The following is a 26,228-nucleotide window of genomic DNA, read 5'->3' as shown; positions in this document are numbered from 1 at the left end:
AAATTAGCTGGGTATGGTGGCACATGCCTGTAGTCCCAGCTACTTGGGAGGCTGAGGCAGCAGGATTGCTTGAGCCCAGGAGTTTGAGGTTGCTGTGAGCTAGGCTGATGCCATGGCACTCTAGCCAGGGCAACAGAGTGACACTCTGTCTAAAAAAAAAAAAAAAAAAAAAGAATACAGAGTTTAATGGAAGCTAGTCATTGGTAAAACTGAAAATAGAACTAAGATGTTTTGTTTTGATTTTCTGTCTAGTGTCCTTTATTTATATGCATGTGTTTATGTTGGATGTTGAAGAGTAATAAGAAAGAAGTATGAGAAACAGTGTCTGTGTCATCAAGGGTCCCAGCAAGAAACAAAAGACACACTCAGATGGAGTAATTGAGGATGATATAATGAAGGACTATTTATAAAACTGTGAAAAGGGTTATGGGAAATAACCATTTTTACCACCTGAGGCCTGAAGAGACACGGGGATATCTGCAGAGGAGGGCCCCCTACAGGAGCTGTGGCTTCTAGTGGAGTAATCCAGCTACTGGCAACCTGCATTGTCAAGAAAAGAGCTGATACCCCCACCTATATGTTCCTCGACCTCATTCTTCTGCTCTTTTATCTCCTGCTGGTGCCTCCCATAGTCCCAACCCTTCCAAACGCCATATCGCAAATAACCTTTGGATATAGTCTGAAAAGGTTAGCTTCCTAGGGAAAACTGCCATTTGGAGAGTGGAGCTGAAGGGACAAATGGAGAATATTCAGCATACCAAAAGACTAGGCTAGTTTATTTTTAATTTTTTTTCTTGTCTTCACAATCTAATGGGGTTCTTATTTAATTCTTTGAAGTACATACTTTATTCACATGGTTCAAAAGGCAAAAAGTGGATTGACAAATCTCTTTCTCACTGCCCAGTTCCCACCTCATCCCACTGTGGTAGCCACCGTTCTCAGTGTGTTTACATGCTTTATGAACATCTTTTTTTAACTTGATGTATCATAGTTATACATGTTTTTGGGGTACATGTGATATTTTGATACATGTATACAATGTGTACTGATCAAATCAAGGTAATTGGGATATATATCACCTCAAACATTTATCTTTTTTGTGTGTTGGGAATGTTACTTCTAGCTATTTTGAAATATACAATAAATTATTCTTAACTGTAATTTCCTTGTTGTACTGTCAAATACTAGAACTTGTTCCTTCTAGGATAGTTTATTTTTTAATAGTTTCATGGTCAAGAATTAGCGCAATTTATTACTATGTTAGACTCTCTAATCTCAACAAAATACTAGATTATTGTACATTTGCCTAATAAATGAGCAGCCATTAATTTAGAAAAAAAAGACGATTGCATTAAAAATAGAAGTATTTTAAAAATCTGCTAGTACATTGATAATTGATAGACCATAATATAACTATCTATGCTATAACTATCTTTTCTATACTATTTGACAATTTTTTATTTGTGTGGCACTACCAGAAAATTCAGTATTTGGGAAAATGAGTTATTCCATACTGAATGGTAGTTAATAGTTGCTCTTGTTTTAGGTAGGATCTCTAGAAGTTACTTGAAGTTTGATTTTAATTTGTCAGTTTCTTTAGCTGATCCATGTTACATTATAATAACAGTCAATTCAGTGTTAACTCTATTTTATACATGGAAAATTAGTGTTTAGTGGTCCTCTACTTTGTAACGTTTTTCTTACAATGTAGTGTTAAATTTATCTGCATGTTTAAAATTTATTGAAAAAAAGTCATTTTGCCTATGCAAAGCATAAAACTTTTAGTACATTTGTTTTATAGGTTTAGGACACCATGACGATCTCTCAGGAATCTACTTTTTTATTTTTATAGGCAAGAGGTTCCCAGTTTTCATTTTTAAATCAAGTTGCTATGGGGCTAGTATCTTTGTTTGCTTAATTTTAAGCACAGTTACCATGACAAAACTTGTTTACTCAGCTAATGCCTAACAGTGTTAAATAGATACCACTGGCAACTTAAATAATTTCTATCTGACCAATAAAAGTACAAAATAAAAAATGGTAAATTTTCATTTTAAATGTAAAAAGATTAGTTTGTTAATATAAATTGATTTTTAAGTTTCTTTTTTTGGTTAATTTAAATCTACTTTGATGCTTTATGTTAATTTTCTTTAATATCTATATACCTAAATTTAATATTCAGTTCTAAAATAAAGTCAGGTAAGGGCCTAACATGTATCTCTGTTAAATATTTATCCTTGAGGAGTTATTAATTTCACACAAGTGATAAAACATTCTTCAACATACCTGTGCTACTTCTTTATATAGTCCTTTTTGTATGAAATGCCTTTTATTGCTTTGGAAATGTAGCCATTTAGTAGGATCAGTGAGTTCTTTTTTATGGTCCTGAATTTTTACAATATTGGCAATGTGCTTGTTCAAATTGAATAACTTAATTTCTGATTGTTACTTTCCTAGTAAACTTGAATCTGCTGCTTTCAAAAACATTATTGTATTTCCATTGTGGCCTGTATTTATTTCTTCTATTTTAAGAGGTCAGATATTAACTGGGATTAAGAAATAGGAAGTAGAGAATAGAAACCAAGGAAAATAGGAAGGTCCCAGTAAGGTGAAGAAAGTGGTAAGCAGATTTTTGTGGCTAGATCTCACCCCCCACAGTTGGTTTGAGGGGATAATCATGTATGAGTTTGGTTGGAAAGATGAATTAGTAGAATTATAAATTTATATTTTCTTTGTAAAAGGCTTGTCTCACTTAAGACCAGTTAGCTCTTTTGTTTCACTTGAATGTTTGCCTACATGCAGATTTTTTAGTTGAGTGAGTTTAGGCACAGAGCTAAGAAACATAAGGATAATCAACACTCTGGTCCTGGTTTTCTTTATCTATAAAATGAGAAGATTGGAATTGTTGACTTTGAAATTCCCTTTGGCTCAAATATACTCTGATATGTGTAACAGGGGAGTAACATGATACAAATGGCTTTGAAGATTGGTTTTATTATATGAAGTGGATAGAACTGTAAGAGAGGAAAATTGATTGGAGGATGTTGAAAGTGATATAAAATGTCAAAAATATGGTGGTGAGAAAAATCAGACATATTTAGATTGAATTATATTGAAATGGGGAAAGAGAAATTTTAAAAATTATTCATTTATTCATTCAACAAGTTTCTTAATCCATTTAAGTTTCATTATACATAAAATCAGAATAATACTTATCTTACAGAATGAATATGAAGGTTGAATGTAATAATATATATAAAGCTTCCAATAGAGTGCCTGGCATAGTAAACACACAAGTTTTCATTCTCTTTTGTTGCTTACGGTTTACCAGACTTGGTAGTGCCTCCCTTCTTTGTGTTAGGTCTTAGTTTAATTGCAGTGACATAGAAATTTGAGGATACTCAAAGACAGAATCTGACTAAAAGGTTATACTCACAATTTATTCTCTGTCAAATGCATGGCTGAAACACATTTAGATATTACCTATAATGCTTTTGCCTTGTGTTCGAAAATGGGAGACTTGAACAGATTGCTCTTGGGCCCATAACTGGCACTGATAATTCTAATGATCAAATGTCAGGTAGAGTGGGCAGACTGCAGAGGAGTATCAGCCTGGAGCTGAGCCCTTGTAGAGAATTTCTAAGCTTTTCCCAGAAGAGAATTCTAGCCCTCTGTAGTACTGCTATTTGGGCATAAATTACAGATTGATGATGAAATATAATCTCTGTCCACAGTGAAGTACCATTAGTATTCTCCATTGTGTTATTTGGGAAATCAAAGATCAGTGTTTGTCTAAACACATTAGAGAAACATGGATATCAAAAGAGCCAAGGAGTGGAATTTCTAAACAAAGGGACTTCCAGCAGATAATGTGAATGTGTTATTTTTAATTTTCTCTCAATACAGATATGTAACTATTTAACCAGTAAATCCAGTGTCTCTGGTTGGCTCATTATTCTTAATCTTAAACTATTAAGATTATATATAATAATATATGATATAATAATATAATCTGTCTGTCCCCAGATAAATTATAAAGGAAATCAGAGAAGAAATATAGGTTTTATTTGCTTTGTAGTCAGAAGGTATGCCCACCTAGGACCTACTAGTTCCTCTGTTTTACTTGAATGTCATTGTTTTTTGTGAATCTTTTAGTTTGTGAGCTGTATAGAGCTGATTGGGGGGAAAATAACCCAGCCTCCTCTGTGTTATAACTCAGTGGAAGGTAGTATAGTATACTGTTTGAGAGCCTGGGCTGTGGCATTAGACAACCTGAGTTATAGTATGTATAGATGAGGGTATCTCCAGATTTGGTCATAAAACTACCCATTTAGGCTAATCTGAAATCTCTTCCAAGGGAGCTTCCTTGTGATCTCTTTTTAAGGTTATCTTTCCAGACTTGGAGGCAAGTTTGTAAAATATTCCTGTTATTGAAGTGGGGAACATATTTTTTTCCTTTTGGTTTTGTCCATGCTTGAAATTCTGGAATATTTCTTAGGATATTTCTCATGTAATCCTGAATTGTTTAATTGTTTTAGTAAGGTCTTTTAAATATAAGCTGTTAAAGATCTAATGTCTTACTTATTAAAATTATGCTGAAAATTTTATTATAACTTAAAAAAATGTTTTATTTATTCAGATAAGAGGAAAGTGGAAATTATATTCTTTAAAAGCTTACAATCCCAATTTATTTAGTTATTTTTACATTCTTTCCCCCAAATATATATATCTTAGTGGGATCTAGAAACTGTGTCAGAGATGGAGATAAAAGTTTGCTCATCACAGGTTAGAGAAATCAGTTGAGGCAAAGCAATATATCCAGAAAGACACAGGAAATCTAGAAGAGAAGTAGGTGGGTAAGAACTTGAAAACACCTAGAGAGAATAAGAGATTAAGAATACTGGTAAAATAGAGATTGTTTCATACTAAGAAAATGGTTCTCTGTGTTTAAATTCCCTTAGCCTATCAATTAGATTGTGGTATGTAGGCTATTTTATAAATTCATATTTGTTCTGGAATTTTTAAGGTTAAAAATAGTGAGGTGTTGGCCAGGCGCGGTGGCTCACACCTGTAATCCTAGCTCTCTGGGAGGCTGAGGCGGGTGGATCGTTTGAGCTCAGGAGTTCGAGACCAACCTGAGCAAGAGTGAGACCCCGTCTCTACTATAAATAGAAAGAAATTAATTGGCCAACTAATATATATATATATATAAAAAAATTAGCCCGGCATGGTGGCGCATGCCTGTAGTCCCAGCTACTCGGGAGGCTGAGGCAGGAGGATCGCTTGAGCTCAGGAGTTTGAGGTTGCTGTGAGCTAGGCTTACGCCAGGGCACTCACTCTAGCCCGGCAACAAAGCGAGACTCTGTCTCAAAAAAAAAAAAAAATAGTGAGGTGTTTTACTGAATTTCAGGACATTGAAAAAAATAAATAGAACAGTCTCCTAAAAGCTAATGGAAAATTTTAAAATGCTTGCTACTTCATCAATAGAGTATAGATATTTAAGTAATTGATAACTTGAACAGATTGAAGTTCTGTGTATTTCAAACAATGTATGACTTCAGTACTTTTTAATTTTGCTCATTCAACCCATGTTTATCCCTGTCCTTTTAAATATTTTTCTTTTTGGTTTTGTACTTCTTGACAGGGAAAAAAACTTTATGTATGCATTTCAAGTGCTACATTATAAAATCTGAGTTATCAGTACAGCTTTAGAAAATCACACCAGATAGTAGTGTTATGTTGTTACTTCCTTTTGAATTCATTGAGAAAATGGAAGAAGGGAATGAGTCTTTAATTAAACTTGCCTGGTATGTTCAAGGAACAGTAAATAAACCAGTGTACCTGGAGGGGTTTGGAGAGAGCCTTATAGGCCGTTGTTAAAACCTTAGGCTTTTGCTCAGGTTAAGATGGGAAGTCATTGGGGAGTGTTGAGCAGAGAAGTGACATGTGAGTTAAGCTTTAGGAGGATCACTTTGATTGCTTTATTGAGAATAGATTATACTTAGGCAAGAGAAGCAAGGAGTTTTTAGGAGGCTATGATAATAATCCAGGCAAGAGATCATGGTAGCCTAGGCTACCAGTGGGAGCAATGGAGATAGAAGTATTCATATTGTTTACATATTTTGAAAGAGATAAAAAGATTTACCAATGTGGGGTGTGAATAAGAGAAAAGTGGCAAAGTAACAATAGGGTTGCCATTAACTGAGATGGGGGAAGACTGTGGGTAGAAGCGAAGTGGTTCCAGGTGTGGCATACAGGGAACGTTCATGGTAATGTTCAGAGTTAATGATAATGGTCAGTAGATGGTATTTGTTGCAAGTTTAGTGATTGCAGAAGCTGTAAAAGAAGGCCACTTGGTAAGAGCTGTAGTTATAGAGGAACACAATCTTTGCCAGAGACAATGGTACATATTGGGGGCTGTGGGCAGCAGAGAAGAAATAACCTTCATCTCTGTCTACTCTCAAACTCCAATTTTCTGCTGTGGGCTTCCTAAGCAGTAACCAGCTGCAAGGCTACTCAGGTGTTGCAAAATATGGGGTTTACTCTCCTCAGGTCCAGAGAAGAGGAAAGAAGGATCTGGGAGGCAAATGCAGAGTAATCAGTATAATCACTAAGCCTCAACTTCTCCATATAGAAACTTATATATGGCTACTTCTCCAAGAAGCCATATGGGGCTACTTGCATAGTTGCTGTGATTTTGCATGTGCTGCCAAGCACTTGCCACATTAGTAGCACATAGCAGTGTTCAGTAAACGATAAATATAAGGTGGTATAGCATAATGGTTAATAATACTTAAGGTTTTCAATTAGGCAGATCTAGATTTAAATTCTCTCTCTGCTACTTGTTGTGTGACTTTGGGAAATTTCTGTTTTTTTCTCTGTAAAATGGGGAAATAAGGCTTACCACAGAGAATTCTAGTTAAGATTAAAGACAGTATGTATTAAGTGCTTCCCATAGTCCTGGTACATAGCATGAGATCTGAGTCACCATAACCATCATCATATTACTGGATTATAAAGAACAGTAAATGACATTAGCTTCTAAGTAATACTAGTCCCTGTCCCCCTGCCCCCATCCACCTTTTTTTCTGCTCAGTGTTTTTGAATGAGTTTCCTTCTTTGTCACATAGAGGTCAAGGTTAGTATCTTTGCAATTTAAACTATTAGAAAGTACAGCTTTAGTTAGTTTAACTTTTTGGCTATCCATTTATTTTATGTTTTAAATTTATGTTTGATAAATCAAATAATCAAAGAGTTAAGTGGTATTCTTCATTGGGCCTAAGTTAAAAGGAATAGAAAAAGTTGGAAATACTGAAATTCAATAATATCATTAGAAGCTCATTAAGAAATTCAAGAAATAGGTAAATACAGGATGTTGTAATGGTAATTCAGAGCTTTACCATAATAAGTATTGTTTTAAATATCGCATAAATGTAACCATTCTGTAAGTTTGATTTGAGGGCACATGTATGTTTTTCTTTTTTGGCTACATAGAGAACAATGAAATAAAACCTCATTGACGTAATTGAGCCTGATAACATCTCCTGGTTGTACTGCTGATGTTTCATTGTGGTTTTGGCGGTTTTGTAGAGCTTTGTAAAGCATGTTAGATTTATAAACATGTTCAAACAGAAATTTTTATCAGGATTCAACTTTTACCACAAAGAAAAGATGAATATAAATAAAGATACAGTCTTGGGTGCACTTTATCAAATCAACTAAAAAACATCTAATATCATATACCTCATATGGTACTTAAAGAGATTACTGTTGTTAAATTACTTTTGAGCAAATACCTATAGTATGTGAAAAGCTATAATATTTTCTGATAGTGTATTATATTTGAGCTTAGGAGGAAACAGATAAAGATCATAATGGAAGCTCCTAAAAACAGATAAACATCATAATGAAAACTCATTAATATTTCAAACTCTCATTAAATGATGTCCCATAGTTTGATAGAACCGTATTTTGAAAACATACCATAGTCACTGTAATTTCTTTTTTTACTGCAATTCAAAATTTATTTTTATTTGTTTATTTTTATGTTTAAATTATTTACAGGATCTACTTTGGTATTGGTGTTGAAATTTAGATGCCTAAAATTTTGCTGACTGGGAAACGATGTATATACAGAGCATTTACTATCTACTTGGAAGTAAGATTTTAAAAGACCTGCATTTTATTATATAGGAGGAATGAATACTTGGACCAATGTTTCGTAAAACTGTTATAGAAAGTTTGGCCCTTGTCCCCAAAGCTGCATCATAAGAACGAGGACAAGTGGTTTGAGGAGAAGGAAAGGGAAGTTTAATTAATTTGCCAGCAAATGAGGAGAATGGCTGACTTGGCATCTTAAAGTACCATCATCCTATCTATAAGCAAAAATACAGAATTTTTTTTTTTTTTTTTTTTTTTGAGACAGAGTCTCCCTTGTTGCCCAGGCTAGAGTGAGTGCCGTGGCGTCAGCCTAGCTCACAGCAACCTCAAACTCCTGGGCTCAAGCAATCCTGCTGCCTCAGCCTCCCGAATAGCTGGGACTACAGGCATGCACCACCATGCCCGGCTAATTTTATATATATATTAGTTGGCCAATTAATTTATTTCTATTTATAGTAGAGACGGGGTCTCACTCTTGCTCAGGCTGGTTTCGAACTCCTGACCTCGAGCAATCCACCCGCCTCAGCCTCCCAGAGTGCTAGGATTACAGGCGTGAGCCACCGCGCCCGGCTAATACAGAATTTTTAAAAGGACTTTTCATCTTGGGGCTATTGGTGTTTAATAACAGTAGTTGGTGGTCCCGATTGACCTATATGCAGTGAAGAGAGTCTTGTGCCTTCTTCCCAGACAATTCCATTTAGCCATCACTTGGGGTACAGAGGACACACCTCTGAGCTTCTGATTACTGGCCTCAGGCAGTATGCAGATTTTAATTCCCCAAAAGATTTGGAGGATGTTAAAGAGACAAGTCGTAAAACCTTTTACCCCTTTTTAGGCTTTTCCCTCTGTTACAAAACTTTTTTTTTTTTTTTATTGTGTAACCATGTCTTTAAATTTAATAGAAGAGTACATATTCCAAATCAAAAGAATTACCAAAACTCCCTTCTTCTTATAATATGACTGGCAGGCAATTGTCATGAATTAGGTTGACCTCCACACCATTTTTAAGGCTTCTGGGTTAGGACTAGTATGATTAGCAAGGGTAGAATTAAGTTTACATCCTAACAGCATTTAATACATAGAAATGACACACAACATTTGAACAGCAATCCGTACAACTAAACGAACACAGATTCTATAAGGAATTCTATTGAGAAACCCTCATACCTTATACCAATTCAATCTATAGGTTATAGGAGTCAAAGTGTCAGAGATATTCCCATCTATGACACTCAACATTAGCCTGATAAACATATTATAATACCTGAAGTTAAAGCAAACTGTAGATGGATCCTTAACGCGGAGCTTTTGGAGACATCTTTGGAATCTATACCTCTGAGAAAATGACAATCAGGTGATTTTGAGGATCCTCTTGATTGGCAATGCAAAGAAATAAAAAATGGGCTGGGAGCAGGTGTCAGAACAGCCTGTATTAATCTGTCTCCCTGCATGGTGTTTCCAAAATGTAACCAATGCATTCTTCATGTCTGATATGCTATTGGCGAATTCTATAATGGAATCATAAATAGAATGGATTCGGGGAAATCTACTTCCAAAAATTACCAACACTGACATAACAATCCAGAGATCCAACTCTAACTATAGATGTTATTATCCTATCATAGGTCTCTCTTCTTAACTCAAAGTCAATTAACTCATAGGTTCTTTCTTCTCTCTCTTTTCCTGTGTTTGAAAGGAAATGAACAATAGACTGCTTTCTAAATTTCTTACAGTAATAGCATTTCTCTCGCAAATTAATAGCATGAGTTCTTTCCAGTCTTTGACAGCAACTGGAACCAGTGAAAACTTTCCCATATTCCTTACATACATACGGTTTCTGTCCACTGGGAGTCCTTTCACCTATTGCAATATACTTTGAACAACAGAAGGTTCTGCCACCATGCTGACACTTATAGGGTTTCTCTACAGTGTAAAACATTTTATATATTCAAGAGTTGGAAAAATGGAAAACTTTACTACATTACTCACATTCACACGGTTTCTCTCCTGTGTGAGTTCTGTCATGCATGTGAAATACACTGGGAACAACAAAGGCTTTCTCACATATATGTATAAATTCCATTTCCAGCATGATCATGTGTCTTCAAAGGCTTGCAGGTCAGGTAAAGGCTTTCCAACATTCAAAGCTTTCCTTGAATTCATAGGGTTTCTCTCCAGTGTGACTCTTTTCTTGATTTTAAACAGCATTGAGATGTCTAAAGAGAAACCACATAGTTTACATTCATAGTGGTTCTCTGTAGTTTGACTTTTCCTCCATTTGAAAGTAACTGTAACTGCTGAAGCCTTTCCCACATTGCTTACATTCATGGGGTTTCTCTGTAGTATGTGTTCCTTCACACATTTGAACTGCATGGGAAAATCAAAGGCTTTCCCTTTGTATGTAAGGTATTCCCAAACACATATCTTATATTTGTAAGGTCCTACTCAAGTATGCATCATCATGTCTGTAAACCTTTATGAGACAAGTGAATGACTTCCCACATTTCTTACATTGATAAGGTTTCCCTCCAGTGTACTTTCTTTTTATGACTTCGAAAAGAACTTTGATAAATAAAGGCTTTACCACACAATTTGCATTCATAAGGTTTCTCACCAGTGTGAACTCTTCCATGCTCTCACAAGACACTGGGATGAATGAAGCCTTTTCCACATTGCTTGCATTCATAGGGCTTCTCTCCAATGTGAATCCTGTCATGTATAAACAATGAACTGGGATAATCAAAGGCTTTCCCACAATGCTCACATTTATAAGGTCCACCTCCCATGTGTTTTACTACATGTCTTCGAATACCTCTCGATGAAATGAAGGTTTTTCCACATTTCTTACACTCATAGGGTTGCTCTCCAGTGTGAGACCTTTCAGATGTTAAAAGAGAGCAGTAATCATTGAAGAATTTCTCATATTGGTTACGTATACATGGCTTCTCTCCAAATTTCTTAAAATCATCTGTTTCATATTCATTGTGATCTCTGATGTGCCTATTGTGAAATGAATGACTCATGGCGACTCCTCCACGCACACTGCTTTCACGTGCTTTTACTCTCGAAGCAGTTTTCTTGTTCAGAACACACTCTGGAATCTGGCTCAAGGTTTCTTTACCTTGACACCTTTCCTTACTTTCACTGAGTCTCTCTGCCACGTAACGTCTTAAATTTCTCCTTGGCCTTTTGTACTGATCTTCCATGTCCTGGTCTTTCCATTTTATTCCATTTCTTGGCTTCTGGGTCGTCCCCAGGTCTCCCTATGCCTTTCGCGTTCAGGTCACAGCTCAAAGTAGGACAAAACTTTTATTATAATATGCATGTGCCACCACTGTGCATTCATTATGCATGGTAGCCACTCACCAATTTTAGATAAATGTATAAAAACAATTCATAATTTTTAAAAACCAAATTGTTTGCAATATTAGAGGTATCCTTATTCAGCTCAATGATGAGTAAATATAATAAGTTGAATATTGTAGCTTCATTCTACATCTAATAATATTATTTTATCTTCTCTGTTTCTCTTAAATTGGAAAAATATAACCAAACTTATAAATATGAGGAAAGGCAGCAAATATTTGTTGAGTGTTGGTTCTGAATACTCAGATTAAGCATGTAATATGGAATTAAGAGATTGCTCACTGAAGACTACTTTTAGGGCTATGTCAGTTGGTAAATTGTGCATTATCATAATTAACAGTTCGAGAAGTAGTTCTTTGTATTTTATATTTAAAAATACTTATCATTGTTCTTTATATGTTATATTTGTTTTTTAATATTTTTATATTTGCTCTACTTTTCCACAACACTATACTCTGTGGCCAAAAATTGAGTGCTTTTACATTTACACTATTTCTTTAACATTGAATCAGGCTCATGTGTTTTAACCACTAGCTCTTTTCTGTGAATAAGAGCAGGATATAGATTTGTAGTCAGTGTAATACTTTCATTGCTTAGCAAAGCTTTTTCTTGCTGTACAGACAACTAATTCTCTCTTAAAACTGATTTCCACACACATTTCCCAGTCTGTATCATAGTTTACAAAATAACTCCCATTAAATTAGAAAAAACATCATCTTTTGTAGTATGATGGTTTGAGTGATAAAACATAAAAAGTTGTCTGCTATCTTTCCTCATGTGCATTGCACCTATAAGAGCTGATTTGGACTCTGCAAATGAGTGCACTTATCCAGGAGTAAAGTAAAATATCTGCTATGTGCAAATGTAACAGCAATTACTCTCTTATATTGTATGCTTTTTCTATTCTGTGATGTCCCAAGGGGTCATATGGTAAATACATTTTGGAAATTGTTTGATCTGTCCTCCCTTTCAGTATAATGCTTATCATCTGTGTGGCTAGTTTTATAAATCTCTCAGCAATAGTTTATCTTTTAAAAATGCTTTTACTGTGAGGACACAGAATCTGAATGGTATCTCTATAGTTTTTGTTTCTTCTCTTTTAGGAACAAAAATCTTCAGTTTCATGTGTAAAATCATTTTGTATTCTTTTAAAAAAGATTCTATTCATTTACCAAAGAGGTTTTTATGTTTTGTTTGAAAAGTTTCCATGGCTTCCTGTCATTATTTGATTAAGTTTCTAAGTAGTCAACATGCAGAAGAATGTGGGGTAAATGAATTTCTACTTCAAAAAAAATCCAGATTTTAGAAAGTTGCTGTTGTATGTCCTTGTAACATTTTTTTATGCCTTTCTATGATATTATCACTCTCACAGATTTATATTCTGTTGACATTAGAGTCCTGTCCTAGATTTAGGCTTAACATTTATTATGAGTTGCTATTTTTTATCAATACATTAGGCTTTAGACAACCAAATTTGAGCCATTTATTTTTTTTGATTGGGGAATATAATGCAACACAATGAAAAAATTCAAATTTAACAGATATAAATAATAATCAAATGACATGAAAATAGCTAAGATGATTTGTACTCTTATGGAATAATGCAGGTCTTAGGGTACCTACTCAGATTTTAAGAATATAATGGTTATTAAGATGATAAAGATGAGATTTCTGTGGAAATCAAAATTAATCTTACATTTCACAATTATAAAAAATATGTAAACTAAATTGTTTCCATTTTTCTCTCTAAATATTTCAGACCACTGAGGAACAACTAGTGAGTCACAGATCATAATTTAAAAAATAATGGCTAATACTAATTACTGTTTCCTAGTTAAAATTTTTATCTAATATTATAAATGTATATATATATATTTTGTATATATATAAAATCTAGTATTACAGAGACATTTAGCAATATTTTCATTAAGGATTTGCTTATTTTCATATCTCTCACTCTATCCTGTGTCATTAGTTATCCTATTGTCCTGTATCATTCCTATCAAGTATAAACCTGATATAGAAGCTACCATGTTAAAAAAAATAGTATTATCTGTACATTCTTTTCTAACCATTGTTTCATTTCATTCTGGCCTTTATAGCACAATATCTCAAAAGAATATTCTCTAGTCACTGTCTCCACTTCTTTACCTTCCTAAATTTATCTTAACTTTCTGTTAAAACTGGATAAATATTTGTAAATATGAACAGAGTATGGAGACTAAAGAAACAAACACCATCTACTGACCATTATCATTAACTTTGAACATTACCATTAACGTTCCCTGTATGCCATTCCTGGAACCACTTCCCTTCTTTTCTCCTTTAGAAATAATCACCATCCTGACTTCCTTTATAGTTTCCCATATATTTATATTACTAAAAAGTATATCTCGGCCAGGCGTGGTGGCTCACATCTATAATCCTAGCATTCTGGGAGGCTGAGGCAGGAGGATTGCTTGAGCTCAGGAGTTCAAGACCAGCCTGAGCAAGAGTAAGACGCCATCTCTACTAAAAATAGAAAGAAATTAGCTGGACAACTAAAAATATACAGAAAAAATTAGCTGGGCGTGGTGGTGCATGCTTGTAGTCCCAGCTACTCAGGAGGCTGAGGCAGGAGAATTGCTTGAGCCCAGGATTTTGAGGTAGGCTGACGCTAGGGCACTCACTCTAGCCCAGGCAACAAAGAGAGACTTTATCTAAAAAAAAAGTATATCTCAATATGTATTTCCTTATACATGAATGAAAATATACTATATGTATCCCTCTGTGACTTGATTTTCTTCAACATTATGTTTCTGGGGTTATATATATAGTATGTAGTGGTACTTCATTTTCACTGCTGAATTCCATTGTGTGAATGTACCAAAAATTTTCCATTTTATTGTTGATGGATATTTGGGTTGTATCTAGTTTTTTGCTACCCCAGACTGCACAGCTGTGTGCATCTTTGTTTTTGTGTCTTGGTGTTAACCTGAAGCAAAGGATGAAGCTTTTGAGGTTTTCCCCCAGTCTCTTATGGATTGATGCTTTTGTAAAATACATTAAAAATGTTTCACCAATGTCAGATTGCTATAAAAATTTCTAAATCTTTACTCTTAATTTTTTTTTATTTATCTTGTTCCGGGCCATACTTTGAATAACACTGCTCTAAGACGTATACCTAGCTGTGGAATTACTGGGTCATTCATCTTCTACTATTTATGCAGAATTTTTTTTCTCAAAATTATAATATTCTAGTAGTTCAAATTACACAAAAGGCAGTCTGCCAGCTCTTTGTGGCTTTCACTGGATCTGCTTTTAATTCCTAATATGGAGGGGATTTCAGACTAAGACCTGCTGTTTTTGGTAATGTAATTTTGATCCTAGAGAAAAGTGGCTGCGAATAATGGTGAGCTTCTGCTGAAGAGTTGATTCAAAGCCAACCTAGCAAATACAAGTGAGAGAAAACAATGATAGTGCGATAAAGGACCAGGAGGAGTGAATTTATTGAGGGAGATGGTTTGCAATACAAAATGCTACAGTAGAGAGATCTAAAAATAGTAAGCACAGGGAAAAAAGCATTCTTGTACGTAGTAAGGTTTTTAAAGACTTATAAAGGTATAGTTAAAATAGGGTGTACATTCTCTCTCATGTTTAGCAGCAGCTTCTGAGTAGGTAGCCTTAGAATTGTCTAAATGCATTGGGGAACTTTCTCAGAATGTAAGCTAAGATATGATTGCTCTTACAAGCAAGCAGCAGGACACTTTATATCAGTGTTTCTCAATTTTATTTTCATTATAACTCTACCTGGAAACCTTTTTAGACATTTCTCCCCTAATCATTCCTCCCCCTTAATGAAATTTTTATATCATAGGTGTACAGTATATCTATTTATATACAGTAGCTTTTGGAGGGCCCCAACCATTTAAATTTAATTTTTTTTTCTTTTTTTGCCTATAAGAACTAATTATCATCTGCTTGGGAGTGATAGCACCCCTATTGAGAGTACATGATATGAATACAAATATGACCCTAGCAGTAGAATGCAAATATTTAAAAAGGTAATATTTTATTTGATCATGTAGGTCAGTGAAGTGGGGAGAAAGGCCGAGTACTCAGTTTTAAGAAACCATCCTAATGAAAGTATGCTTGAGTTAGTAAAAAATCGGCTTATACTTAGAGCAATGAATTAGGGAAATGAGGCATATAGGCATCTGTTTCTGATGGTATCCTTATGGAAGATATACAGAAGTATGGATCAAATGTTAGTATAGTTAGGCAAGTTTATAGAATTAGTATGCAAATTAGTGAATTGGTGCCTGACTCGTAGGTGATTTTGGCTGTCTCATAGCCAATGACATGTCATATGGCTCTGTTTTCACTCCTGTTTATTCTAGACATTTATTAGCTAATTTAAGAAAACATCAGATTTACAGATGTCATGATGATGGGAGGAATGGTGAATAGGCTGATTGACACCCTGAATCTCCAAAGAAGCCAGTAGGCTAAAATAAGGGCAGAACTAAAGTATTGCAGTTGGGTCTAAAAAGCCCGTTGTCTAAAAAGAATAGTATGGAGAAAATGGATCATAGCAATATCAAATATAAAAGAAACTGTGGGATTTTAGGTTATGTTAATCTTACTGACCATTTTTTAGGAAGTTATTAACATCTTAACCAACCCTTTGCACTCGCTTGCTTTTTTCTCAGTTCATTTAGTCTACTCAGGATTTAATTTTTTACATACCCCAGATTTTACAAAGCGCAGCAGTAGAATAAAAAACTGGAGTTTCTTTTCATACAAACTTATTTATTTGGATTTTTTATATTTCAAATTATTGATACATTCAAAGAGTAATTTTAATCTCTATAATTTTTGCTAAATGTGTCGAGTCACATTTGACATCCGAGTGCAAAGGGCTAAGCTGCATTAATTAGTGTCTAGAATCTATTTTGTATGCTGGTTAAATCACAACTTGAAATAATTATATCAGGACCACATTTAGGGCCATATAAAGTACTATATAAATTTAATAAGTCTATTATGTATATGATATACTTTACATGTAGCTATTCCAGAGCCATTATGTGGGCAATGGTCCATGAATTTTCTAAGTGGTTGTATAATAGTATGTCTGGATTTTGTTTGGGAAGGAATAGATTTCACTGGCAAGAAAAAGATTATCTTCTGCAAAGGTGTTGACAAGGAGATAGTGATAATGACAATTGACAGTTTTTTGAGTGATTAAAAGTGTGAGTGTATTAAAAGTGTGAGTCAGCAAACTATAATCACTGACCAAATCCTGCCAGGAACCTGTTTTTTTTTTAAGTTGTTTTAATGTATTGTTTTTATTTGTATGATTTATTATTGTTGCTTTTTTAATTTCCGCATATTACTGGGGTACAAATGTTTAGGTTACGTATATTGCCCTTGCCCCACCCGAGTCAGAGCTTCAAGCATATCTATCCCCCAACAGTGCACACCGTACCCATTACGTGTGTGTATCTACCCATCCTCTCCTACCCCCTCCCATCTGCCTGATGAATGTTATTACTATATGTGCACTTAAGTATTGATCAGTTAATACCAATTTGATGGTGAGTATATGTGGTGCTTGTTTTTCTATTCTTGGGATTCTTCACTTAGCAGAAACGGTTCCAGCTCTATCCAGGATAATACAAGAGGTACTATATCACCATTGATTTTTGTGGAGCATCCTGTTTTTGTATGACCTTTGAGCTAAGAATGTTTTTTTAAAGGGTTGTAAAACAAAAACAAAAAGCAAAGGATTTGCCATAGATACCTTATGTCTCTATGTAGCTTGCAAAGCCTAAAATACTCTGTTCCTTTACCAAAAATGTTTGCTAACTCCTGATAAAATATTGGACCAGCGATAGAATAAATAACACTTTAAGATCTTTTGCAACCAGAAGACTTTAGACTTAACAGCACAAAGTCTGGTCTTAAGACTTCAGAAACAGCATAAATAGTTCACTATATAGAAATTATATAATTATATTACCCAATTACCTGTATATTTAATACAAATTAGCCTGTATTCAAGACAAGGGTTTAGAACTATGTAGAAAAGAGCAGTTAATATCAATTAAGTAAAAGGTGGAGACATACGTTAACTCAGTAAACTTCAAAGAAATTTAAAAGTAGTGATAGGTGGCAGTTAAAGTTTGCTAAATTAAAGTTAATTTTTGAAGGATTACTAGGAAGGGAAAAAAAGTTAATTTTATCTCCTTGAGCGTAGCGACTACTCAATATACTGGATAAGGAAGCAGCCTAAAAGCCTTGCTAGGAAGAAGGGCAGGCAAAAACTAATCTGGGACTAAGAAGTTAGCATTGATAGCCTATAAAGGAGACAAACAGGAAAACAATCACTAATTAGCTGCATATTTAAAGGTATATGTGCTGCTTTTTATAAATTCATTCCTTTATACTTAATCTACCCCCAAGGACAACATGCTTTTTTAAAAAAAATTTCAGCATATTATGGGGTTACAAATGTTTAGGTTACGTGTGTTGCCTCCCCCCCCCGCCGCCCCCCCCCCCCCAGTCAGAGCTTCAAGTGTGTCCATCCCCCAGATGGTGCACATCGCACTCATTATGTATGTATATACCCATCCCCTCTTCCCCCCTCCCATCTGTCTGACACCCGACAAGATGCTTTTTAAAGTGATCTTGACAGAAGTGCCTTATTGATAAGGAAATAGCACCATCCATTGACACTGGGTTTAAGATGATGATGAGCCTTTGGAAATGGTAGGGAGGGGGAGAATATCTGATGATACATATTTTTTCTTGTATTTTTAGTGATTTGATGTGATTTGGGATTTATATGTTCCTTTTTATGGTAATAAATAAATATTTGAAGGCCAATGTAGCTTGTTTTAGTGACTTTATTCTGGTAATTCTTCTTTTGATTTCTCAATTACAGATGGTATTAATTAATGAAATATTCTGTCTAGAGATCATTTTTATTCTTACCATAGCAATCCTCTTTCAAATTTGAATCTATTTTAGGTAATTATAATTGAAGATGCTACATTTTATCTTTACATATATGTTTATTTCTGGTTTGTAACCAAGTGAATTTTTATTTTCCAGATGATTCTTTGGGATTGGGACTTAAAGCATTGGTATAAGCCTCATTATCAGGTAAATATAAGTGATATCCCCAATAACTAATATCTTTAATGAAACTTTTGACATTTAAATTAAAGTTACATTTATAAGATTTTTGTGCCATAAGATTTTCTTTAACTGAACTAAATTAACTTGAACTTTCGTTGAGGTAGATTAAAAAAATAAATAAATTTAATTGTAAGGGAAAAAGAAAAGATGAGAAATCAACTTATATAAATCATTACTTTTATAATGTTACTAATATAATTTGTGCTCAGAATAAACTAATATTTCTATATTAAGGATGAGATTTTTTTTCTTTTCTGATATAGACCACTGATCCTACCAGAGGGGAAAAAAGGTAGATTGAAGGCCATAAACGAGACAAAGGAAAGCAGTTGGCAAGATACTTTATTAGGGAAGTTAAAGCACCTAACTTTCATTTTTTTGTTAAACTTTGTATTGAATGATAACATACATACACAAAAGTATGCAACTAAGTGAATTTTTACAAGCTAAATATCCCATGTAACTAGAATCCATATGAAGAAATAGAATATTACCAGAATCTCAGAAGACTCCTTTATGCCCCATTTCAGTCATTACCTATATCCCCAAAGATAATCCCTATCCTGACTTCTAGTGATTAGTTTTGCTTATTTTTGAACATTGTATATAAAAATGAAATAATATAATATGTATTTTTTCAGATTAATTTTTTTGACTACTTATGTTTACATCAGATAAAATGAAAATAGAAGTATAGGAGAAAAGAGAAAAATCATTTGTAAACATCAAGCAATAACTATGTCAAATGGGTTAATTTTCATGTGCCATATGCTGTTTTGAAACTTAATGTTTTGTCACAATAATGGATAAACACTAATAAATATTAAATCATTTATATTACAGAATTGTTAGCCCTGTTTATCATATTTATTTAGCTAGTTGCTCAATACCAATTTTTGAAATGAATCTTTGAATAGCTGATTATTATTTTTAAACTGTGACTGGAATAGACATAAGAGCCCATAAGAATAAAATATTCTCTTGACTTCAGTGAGTAAAATAATATAATTACTGCAGTCAGATGAAATCAAGTAGAAGGCCACATCTGACCTAAAAGGAGATGGTTCCTTGACTCACATAGTGGGCTTTATCATCATTCATATTCACCAAGATCCTCAGCTTCCAATTAAAAGTATCTAAATTACTGGTAAAATCTAAAAATAAATAGCAGTAAGCTAAGAGCATAGACTCGTAGTCAGACAGACTGGTATAAGATATTAGGCACCTCTGTCCTTTGTTCTTTCTTTTCTCTCTTCCCCTTTCTAATAACCCTTTCTTAAAAATTGAAAGATAACATTCATATATAAAAGTGCACAACTCACAGTTGTACAACCTGATGAATTTTCTCAAATTGAATACACATGTGATCAAGAATTCAGCACCCCAAAAGCCCCTTTATCCTCTGCTTCTAGACATCAACTTCTGTCAAGCATTATCTCAGTGCTGATTTTTGCCATTACAGCATAGTTTTTCCTGTCTTAATTTGATATAAATTGGATCAGTCATATGTATTTTGTTTTCTTTTCTTTCAAACTTTTATCTGTGAGATTATTATTATTGCATATAGCAGTGATCTGCTCATTTCATCTACTTAGTATTCCATTGGATGAATATAACACTATTTATTTATTCATTCTACAGTAGATGGACTTTTTTTTATTTTCAGTTTTTTGGCTATCGCAAGTAATGCTGCTAGAACAATCTTGATGCCTTTTGTTGGGTATATATATGGAAGTAGATTGCTAGTGTATGCATGCATATATTTACTTCAAGTAGGTATCACCAGATGATTTTCCAAAGAGCTTATATTAATTTTTATCCAACCATCGGCAGTGTATCAGAGTTCTTTTGTTCTACATCCTTGCCAGCCCTTGATACTGTCCCTTTTAAGTCATTTCAGTAGCTGTGTAATAGTGTCTTGTGGTTTGAGTAGTCATGTGCTGCATGACAATGTTTTGGTCAATAATAGACCGTATTTATGACACTGGTCCCATAAAATTATAATGGAGCAAATACAGAAATATGATATATGGCACTTGATATTAGCATTGCAGATCAAGGAGGGGAAATGATTGATATTCAGTAATGTTGATGGGACATTTGGTTTTCTATATGAAAAAATATAAATAAAAATATATATTTGTATAAGCATACTTTGTGAAGTTCACACAGTGATGGTCTTGCCTAATGAGATATTTTCAGAGGACCTTTTTTATATGTTAACTGGCTACCCAGATATCCTCTGGCCAGGTCTTTTGTCCAGTTTTTTATCTTTTACTTAGCAGTAAGTAGTTCTTTGTATATTTTGGACATGAATATCTGTATTCATATACATAAATATATGTATTATATATATATTGAATATAGTGAGAAAAATATTTTCAAAATGGGTGACTTGTTAGAGTATCTTTTGAGGAAAATACTTCATATTTTAATGTAGTGCCAATTTATCAGTCATATCCTTTGATTAGTGAATTTTTGTGTCTTATTTAAGAACTTTATCTACCTCCAAGGTCAGGAAGATTTTATTCCATGTTAATGCCTAGAAGTTTTATTGTTTTACTTTTCATTTTTAGGTCTGTAATACATTTGGAATTCATTTTTCTATATAGTGTGATATATAGCACAAGACACGTTTTTTTCCATATGGATATCCAACTGACCCAGTTCCAATTTTGAAAAAAATAAGCATTCTTTCTTCTTTTTCTATATTGTCACCTTTGTCATAAATCAAGTGACTATGTATATATGTGGATTTGTTTCAGGACTTTCTGTTCTAGTCCATTGGCTAGTTTGTTTATCCTTAAACAATGATACTATATTTACTACTTTAATTATTGTGGCTTTATAATAAGTCTTTATATTTTATAGTATTAAAAATTCTCTAGCTTTGTTCTTCAAAGTTATCTTGACCATTCTTGGTTCTCTGTGTTTTAATATAAAATTTAGGATCAACTTGACAATTTCCATGTGTAAAAAAATCCTGCTAGGATTTATATTGAAATTCTACTGATTCTTAGATCAGTATAGGGAGAATTTACATCTTCATGATACAGAAAATTTCAATCTATAAAAATGATATATCTCTTCACTTATTTTAGTCATATTTAATTTATCTCAATAATGTTTTCAAGTGTGGATGTCTTGTGCACATATTTTGTTCAATTTATTCCTAGGTATTTAATTTTTAATATTACAACGATATTATAAAAGGTATCAATTTTTAAAAAATTTATGTTTTTAATAGTTTATATTGATTCATAGAAATTCAGTTGATTTGCTGAATTTACTTATTAATTCTAATAGCTTCTTTGAAGATTCATTGAGTCTTTATACAATAATGTTATCTCTGAATAAAGACAGATTGATTTTTTTTCCCAGTCCTATGCTTTTCATTTCTTTTTCTCATGTTATTGTATAATAGCATTGGGACCTCCAATGCAGTGTTGAATAGAAATGGCATAAGTGGGCAGCTTTGTTTTGTTCATGAATTCAGGGAGAAAATGTTCAACATATTACCGCTAATGTTTTCTGTAGATACCCTTTGTCAGATTAAGGAATTTTCATTCTAATCCTAGTTAACTAAGGATTTTTTCTCTCTTTTAAGTCATGAATGGGTATAAAATTTTATCAGATGATTTTTCTGCATCTACTGAGATGATCCCGGAATTTTTTCCGTTTATTCTATTAATGTGGTGAATTACATTGTTTATTTGTTAAACCATCTTTGCATCCCCAGAATAAAGTGAATTTGATCAAGATGTATTGTCTTTTTAAAAATATATGTCACTAGATTCTATTTGTTAACATTTTATTTAGGAGTTTTGAATCTGTGTTTATGAGAGGGTGTTGGCTTGTAATTCTTATTTTTCATAATGTTCTTGGCATATTTTGGTATCAAGATTACCAAAAACTTTGATACCAAAATAAAACAAGGTAGGATATTAACCTCTCTTTTTATTATGTAGAAAAAGTTTGTGTAAGATTGAAGATTGGTATTTTTCCTCCTTTAATGCTTGGAAGGATGCTCGGGTGAAGCTCTCTCTCCTTAGAGTATTTTTTGTGGACCAGTTTTAAGTTATAGATTCAATTTATTTCTCTTCTTGTACCAGTTGCATTAGTTGTGTTTTTCTAAGAACTCTTTTTTTTTTTTTCAAGTTCCTCCTAGCATTGTAAGACTGCTGAAAGCTCTGTTTTACTTTCAAAGTATTTAATAGAAATCTTTTTGAAGATTTCTATTTGGTTTCTCCTTCTTTTGGCTATTGTTTATAAATTGGCAAATGCCTTGAGAGTAAAAGCAACTCTGAATTTAAACTTGATTCTTTGTTCTTCTCATCAATCTGGGATCTTGCTTGGCCCTGTCTACCTTCATAGCCCTGAACTCCAATTTTGTCTCCTAGCCTAGCCACTTGAGACTACAGATCTGTACTCTGTTTCTCAACCTCTTAACCACTTTCCTTCTCATCCTCTCTACCCTATGAACCAGCAGCAAATTCTTTGAGGAAAAAGAGTAGCACAGAATGTTGGGTTCATTTCAATCTTTTCTCTTAACTCTAGGCTTTTGTCCTTTTAAGCCTTGGCTGCTTGGTTTTATGTGTTCTGATGCCCTGAAATGTATTTTATTTCAGCTTTTCTAGTTGTTCGAAGCAGAAGAATTGGTCTGATACGAACTGTTCCCTTCTAGCTGGAAAATTAGGCAAGCCTCTTGAGTGCTTCTGAACCTATTTGGGAATAATACCAATTCCCTCAGAGGGCTGATTAAAATAATAATATGTACCTGGTACATAGCAGCACTCAATAAAAATGTGAGCTAATATTATATAAGTTTCTATAATAATAAATACTAAGCATCTTCTGTATAAGACAGGAATCAGCAAATGTTTTTCTTTTTTTTTCATAATATTAAGGGGGTACAAATATTTTTGTTACATGGCTTGAGTCAGGGCTATAAATGTGCCCATCACAGGAATAGTGTTCATTATACCCGTTAGCTGGGGTTTTGCCCCACTCCTCCTACCCCCGCGAAATATTTTTCTATAAATGTCCAGAGAGTAAATGTTTTAGCATTTGCAGGCAACATATGGCCACCTACCACTGCTGCTCCTCCTTCTCATCTTTCCCCTCTTCTCCCTCCTCCTTCTCCTCTTCTTTCATAGCCATTTAAAATACAAAAACCATTCTTAGCTTTCTGTACAAAATCAAGATTTTGCCAAAAATAAGCCAATGGGAAATAGTAATTTAAGTTCAACTTTTAAAATTATAGCAAAACAATTTGAATATTCAATTTCATCTGACGTAAGTCAGATCATGTCACTCTCTTACTACTCTCCTGTCTAACTCAGAATAAAAGCTAAAGTCCTTGTCATGGACTTAAAAGAATTTACACAATATGGTTCTCTCCTTTAATCCCTTTTACTTCTCTGATTGTATCTTTTACTGCTTTCTCCTACATATACTCTGTTCCAACTGCACTGGCCTCCTTGTTATTCCACAAACAAGCCAGACAGCCTTCTGCCTCTGGGTCTTTGCACTTGCTAATCTCTCTGCCTGGAATGACTATTTCCCACACCACTGTCAGGTCTTAACACAATTGTTGCCTTCTTAGTGATGCATACCCCAACTACCCTCTTTAAAATTGCATTGCCTTCCATCACTTCCTTTTCCCTTTGCTTGCTTTATTTTTTCATTTTAGCCTGTCCAAAATCTATATGACCCCTTTATTGTCCATATTACTTAGAGTCTGCTGTTCTCAAAAATTTGATCCCATTATGCCTCTCCAACCTTATTTTCTATTGCTTTTTTATATAGCCTGTGCTTTAACAATTTCATGTTCCCTGTATTATCGTTATTTAAAAATTTTTTATTTTACCACTTTTGTATACCTTTGTTTATGCTTTATTTATCTTATGCAATGAGCTTCCCCAATACATTTTTGTTTATTTTTATTACAAAAAATTATTTCCCCCTAACATTTATAGCTATAATCCTACCAAAATTTTAGGGCCCAGCTCAAATGCTACTCCTTCCATAAAATTTATGTTACCATCCAAATTAAAATTATCTATATCTCTTTTGAACTCTTATGCCATTTCATCCATATTTTTATCTCTTCACTTTCCATTAATAATAATAGTACTATTTTTTGCACTTTACTTGTATGTCCTATATATTATCTAATGTGCTCTGCATGTATTATTAGATTTAATTCTCTCTGCTCCTCTTTGCTAAATATAATTATTAACTCTGAAAATAATGCATTAAGCAACCAAAGGAGAACTGTGAAAGATGGAAAGAGGAAGGTGGACTGGCTAGGGACCACTAAAGGAATAACACAGTGACAGAATGTCTTATGATCCCCACCCAACAGCAGAAGGCATCCCAGGCCCCCACTCCCAACCTAACAAAAGAAGGTGATGGAGGTAGGCTCATTTCTTCTTCCAGATTAAACAAGAGCCCTGCTGACAACACCAAGTGTCTTGTGGCTCCAGCAGAGGGAATTGATTGGGAGCTCCACTGACAATAAGTGGCCAGGGGAAGTATTCTCCTTCCCTCCTGGGCACGAGATTCTCCTTCTCCACTAAGAGATACAGATGGCCAGTGTGCCTGGCAAGGAGGATATTGCCATAAATGCCTAGCCCAGGAAGTGTTCTTTGTTCTTGTGGCCTGGAGACTCCTTTCCCTCACCTAGAGGTACCAGGTGATACAACCTCAGGAACTTCACTCTCCCCCAACCCTGAGGCACTAGCAAGGGCTGTTGGGAACCCCAATGGCATCAGAAAAATCAAGCAAACCAAAGTAATTGTGAATGCTCTGAAAATTAAATCGTCATTGGAATCACAGCCCACAAAATTAGGCAAAGACCTGCATACTAAACCTAAATAGATTGCTCCTACTATAAAAGATTTAAATAGGATCCACAGTTTTCTAATGTTATAGCCAAAATATTGAGGATAAAATTAAAAATCACTCATCATACCAAGAATCTGGAAAATCACAACTTGAAGGAGAAAAGACAATCATTGCCAACCAAAGTGAATCAGATTTGGAATGATCTGGCAAGGATTTTTAGAGCAGTCATTGTAAAAATGTTTTAACAAGTAATTACAAAGTCTCTTAGAACAAATGGCAAAAAAATTTTTAGCAAAGAAATAGAAGTTATAAAAAAAGAAACATGGAAATTAGAGAATTGAAAAATACAATAATAAAAATTTCAAACTTGCTCAATGGGCTGAATAATAGAGTGGAGATGACAGGGTAGAATCTGTGAGCTTGAGGATAGGTTAGGAGACTATCCAATTTTAACAACTTAGGGAAAATAGAAACACAATGAACAGAGCCTTAGGACAGTAACAAAAGAACTGTAGGACAGTAACTGTAGGACAGTAGGACAGTAGGACTGTACAGTAGGACTGTAGGACAGTCACAAAAGATTGAACATTCATGTCATCAGTGTTTGAGAAAGAGAAAGAGAGTAGGATTGAAAGAGTATTTGAAGAAATAATGGCTAAAAACTTCCC

The 26,228-nt window shown here is 34.0% G+C and overlaps 1 protein-coding gene across 1 annotated transcript in view; it reads left to right on the top strand.

Moving 5' to 3' along the window:
* Positions 1-26,228, top strand: part of PDE3B (phosphodiesterase 3B) — a 136,707-nt gene that overhangs the window by 57,997 nt on the left and 52,482 nt on the right. Inside the window, exon 2 of the mRNA XM_012780718.3 lies at positions 18,625-18,675. Within this exon, the coding sequence (XP_012636172.1) occupies positions 18,625-18,675 (51 nt within the window). The remainder of the gene's footprint in view (positions 1-18,624; positions 18,676-26,228) is intronic.

This window comes from Microcebus murinus, chromosome 4 (assembly GCF_040939455.1).
Source record: "Microcebus murinus isolate Inina chromosome 4, M.murinus_Inina_mat1.0, whole genome shotgun sequence".
Classification (NCBI taxonomy): Eukaryota; Metazoa; Chordata; class Mammalia; order Primates; family Cheirogaleidae; genus Microcebus; species Microcebus murinus.
The sequence above is the reverse complement of the archived record's forward strand: the minus strand, read 5'-3'. Positions and strand labels throughout refer to the sequence as shown.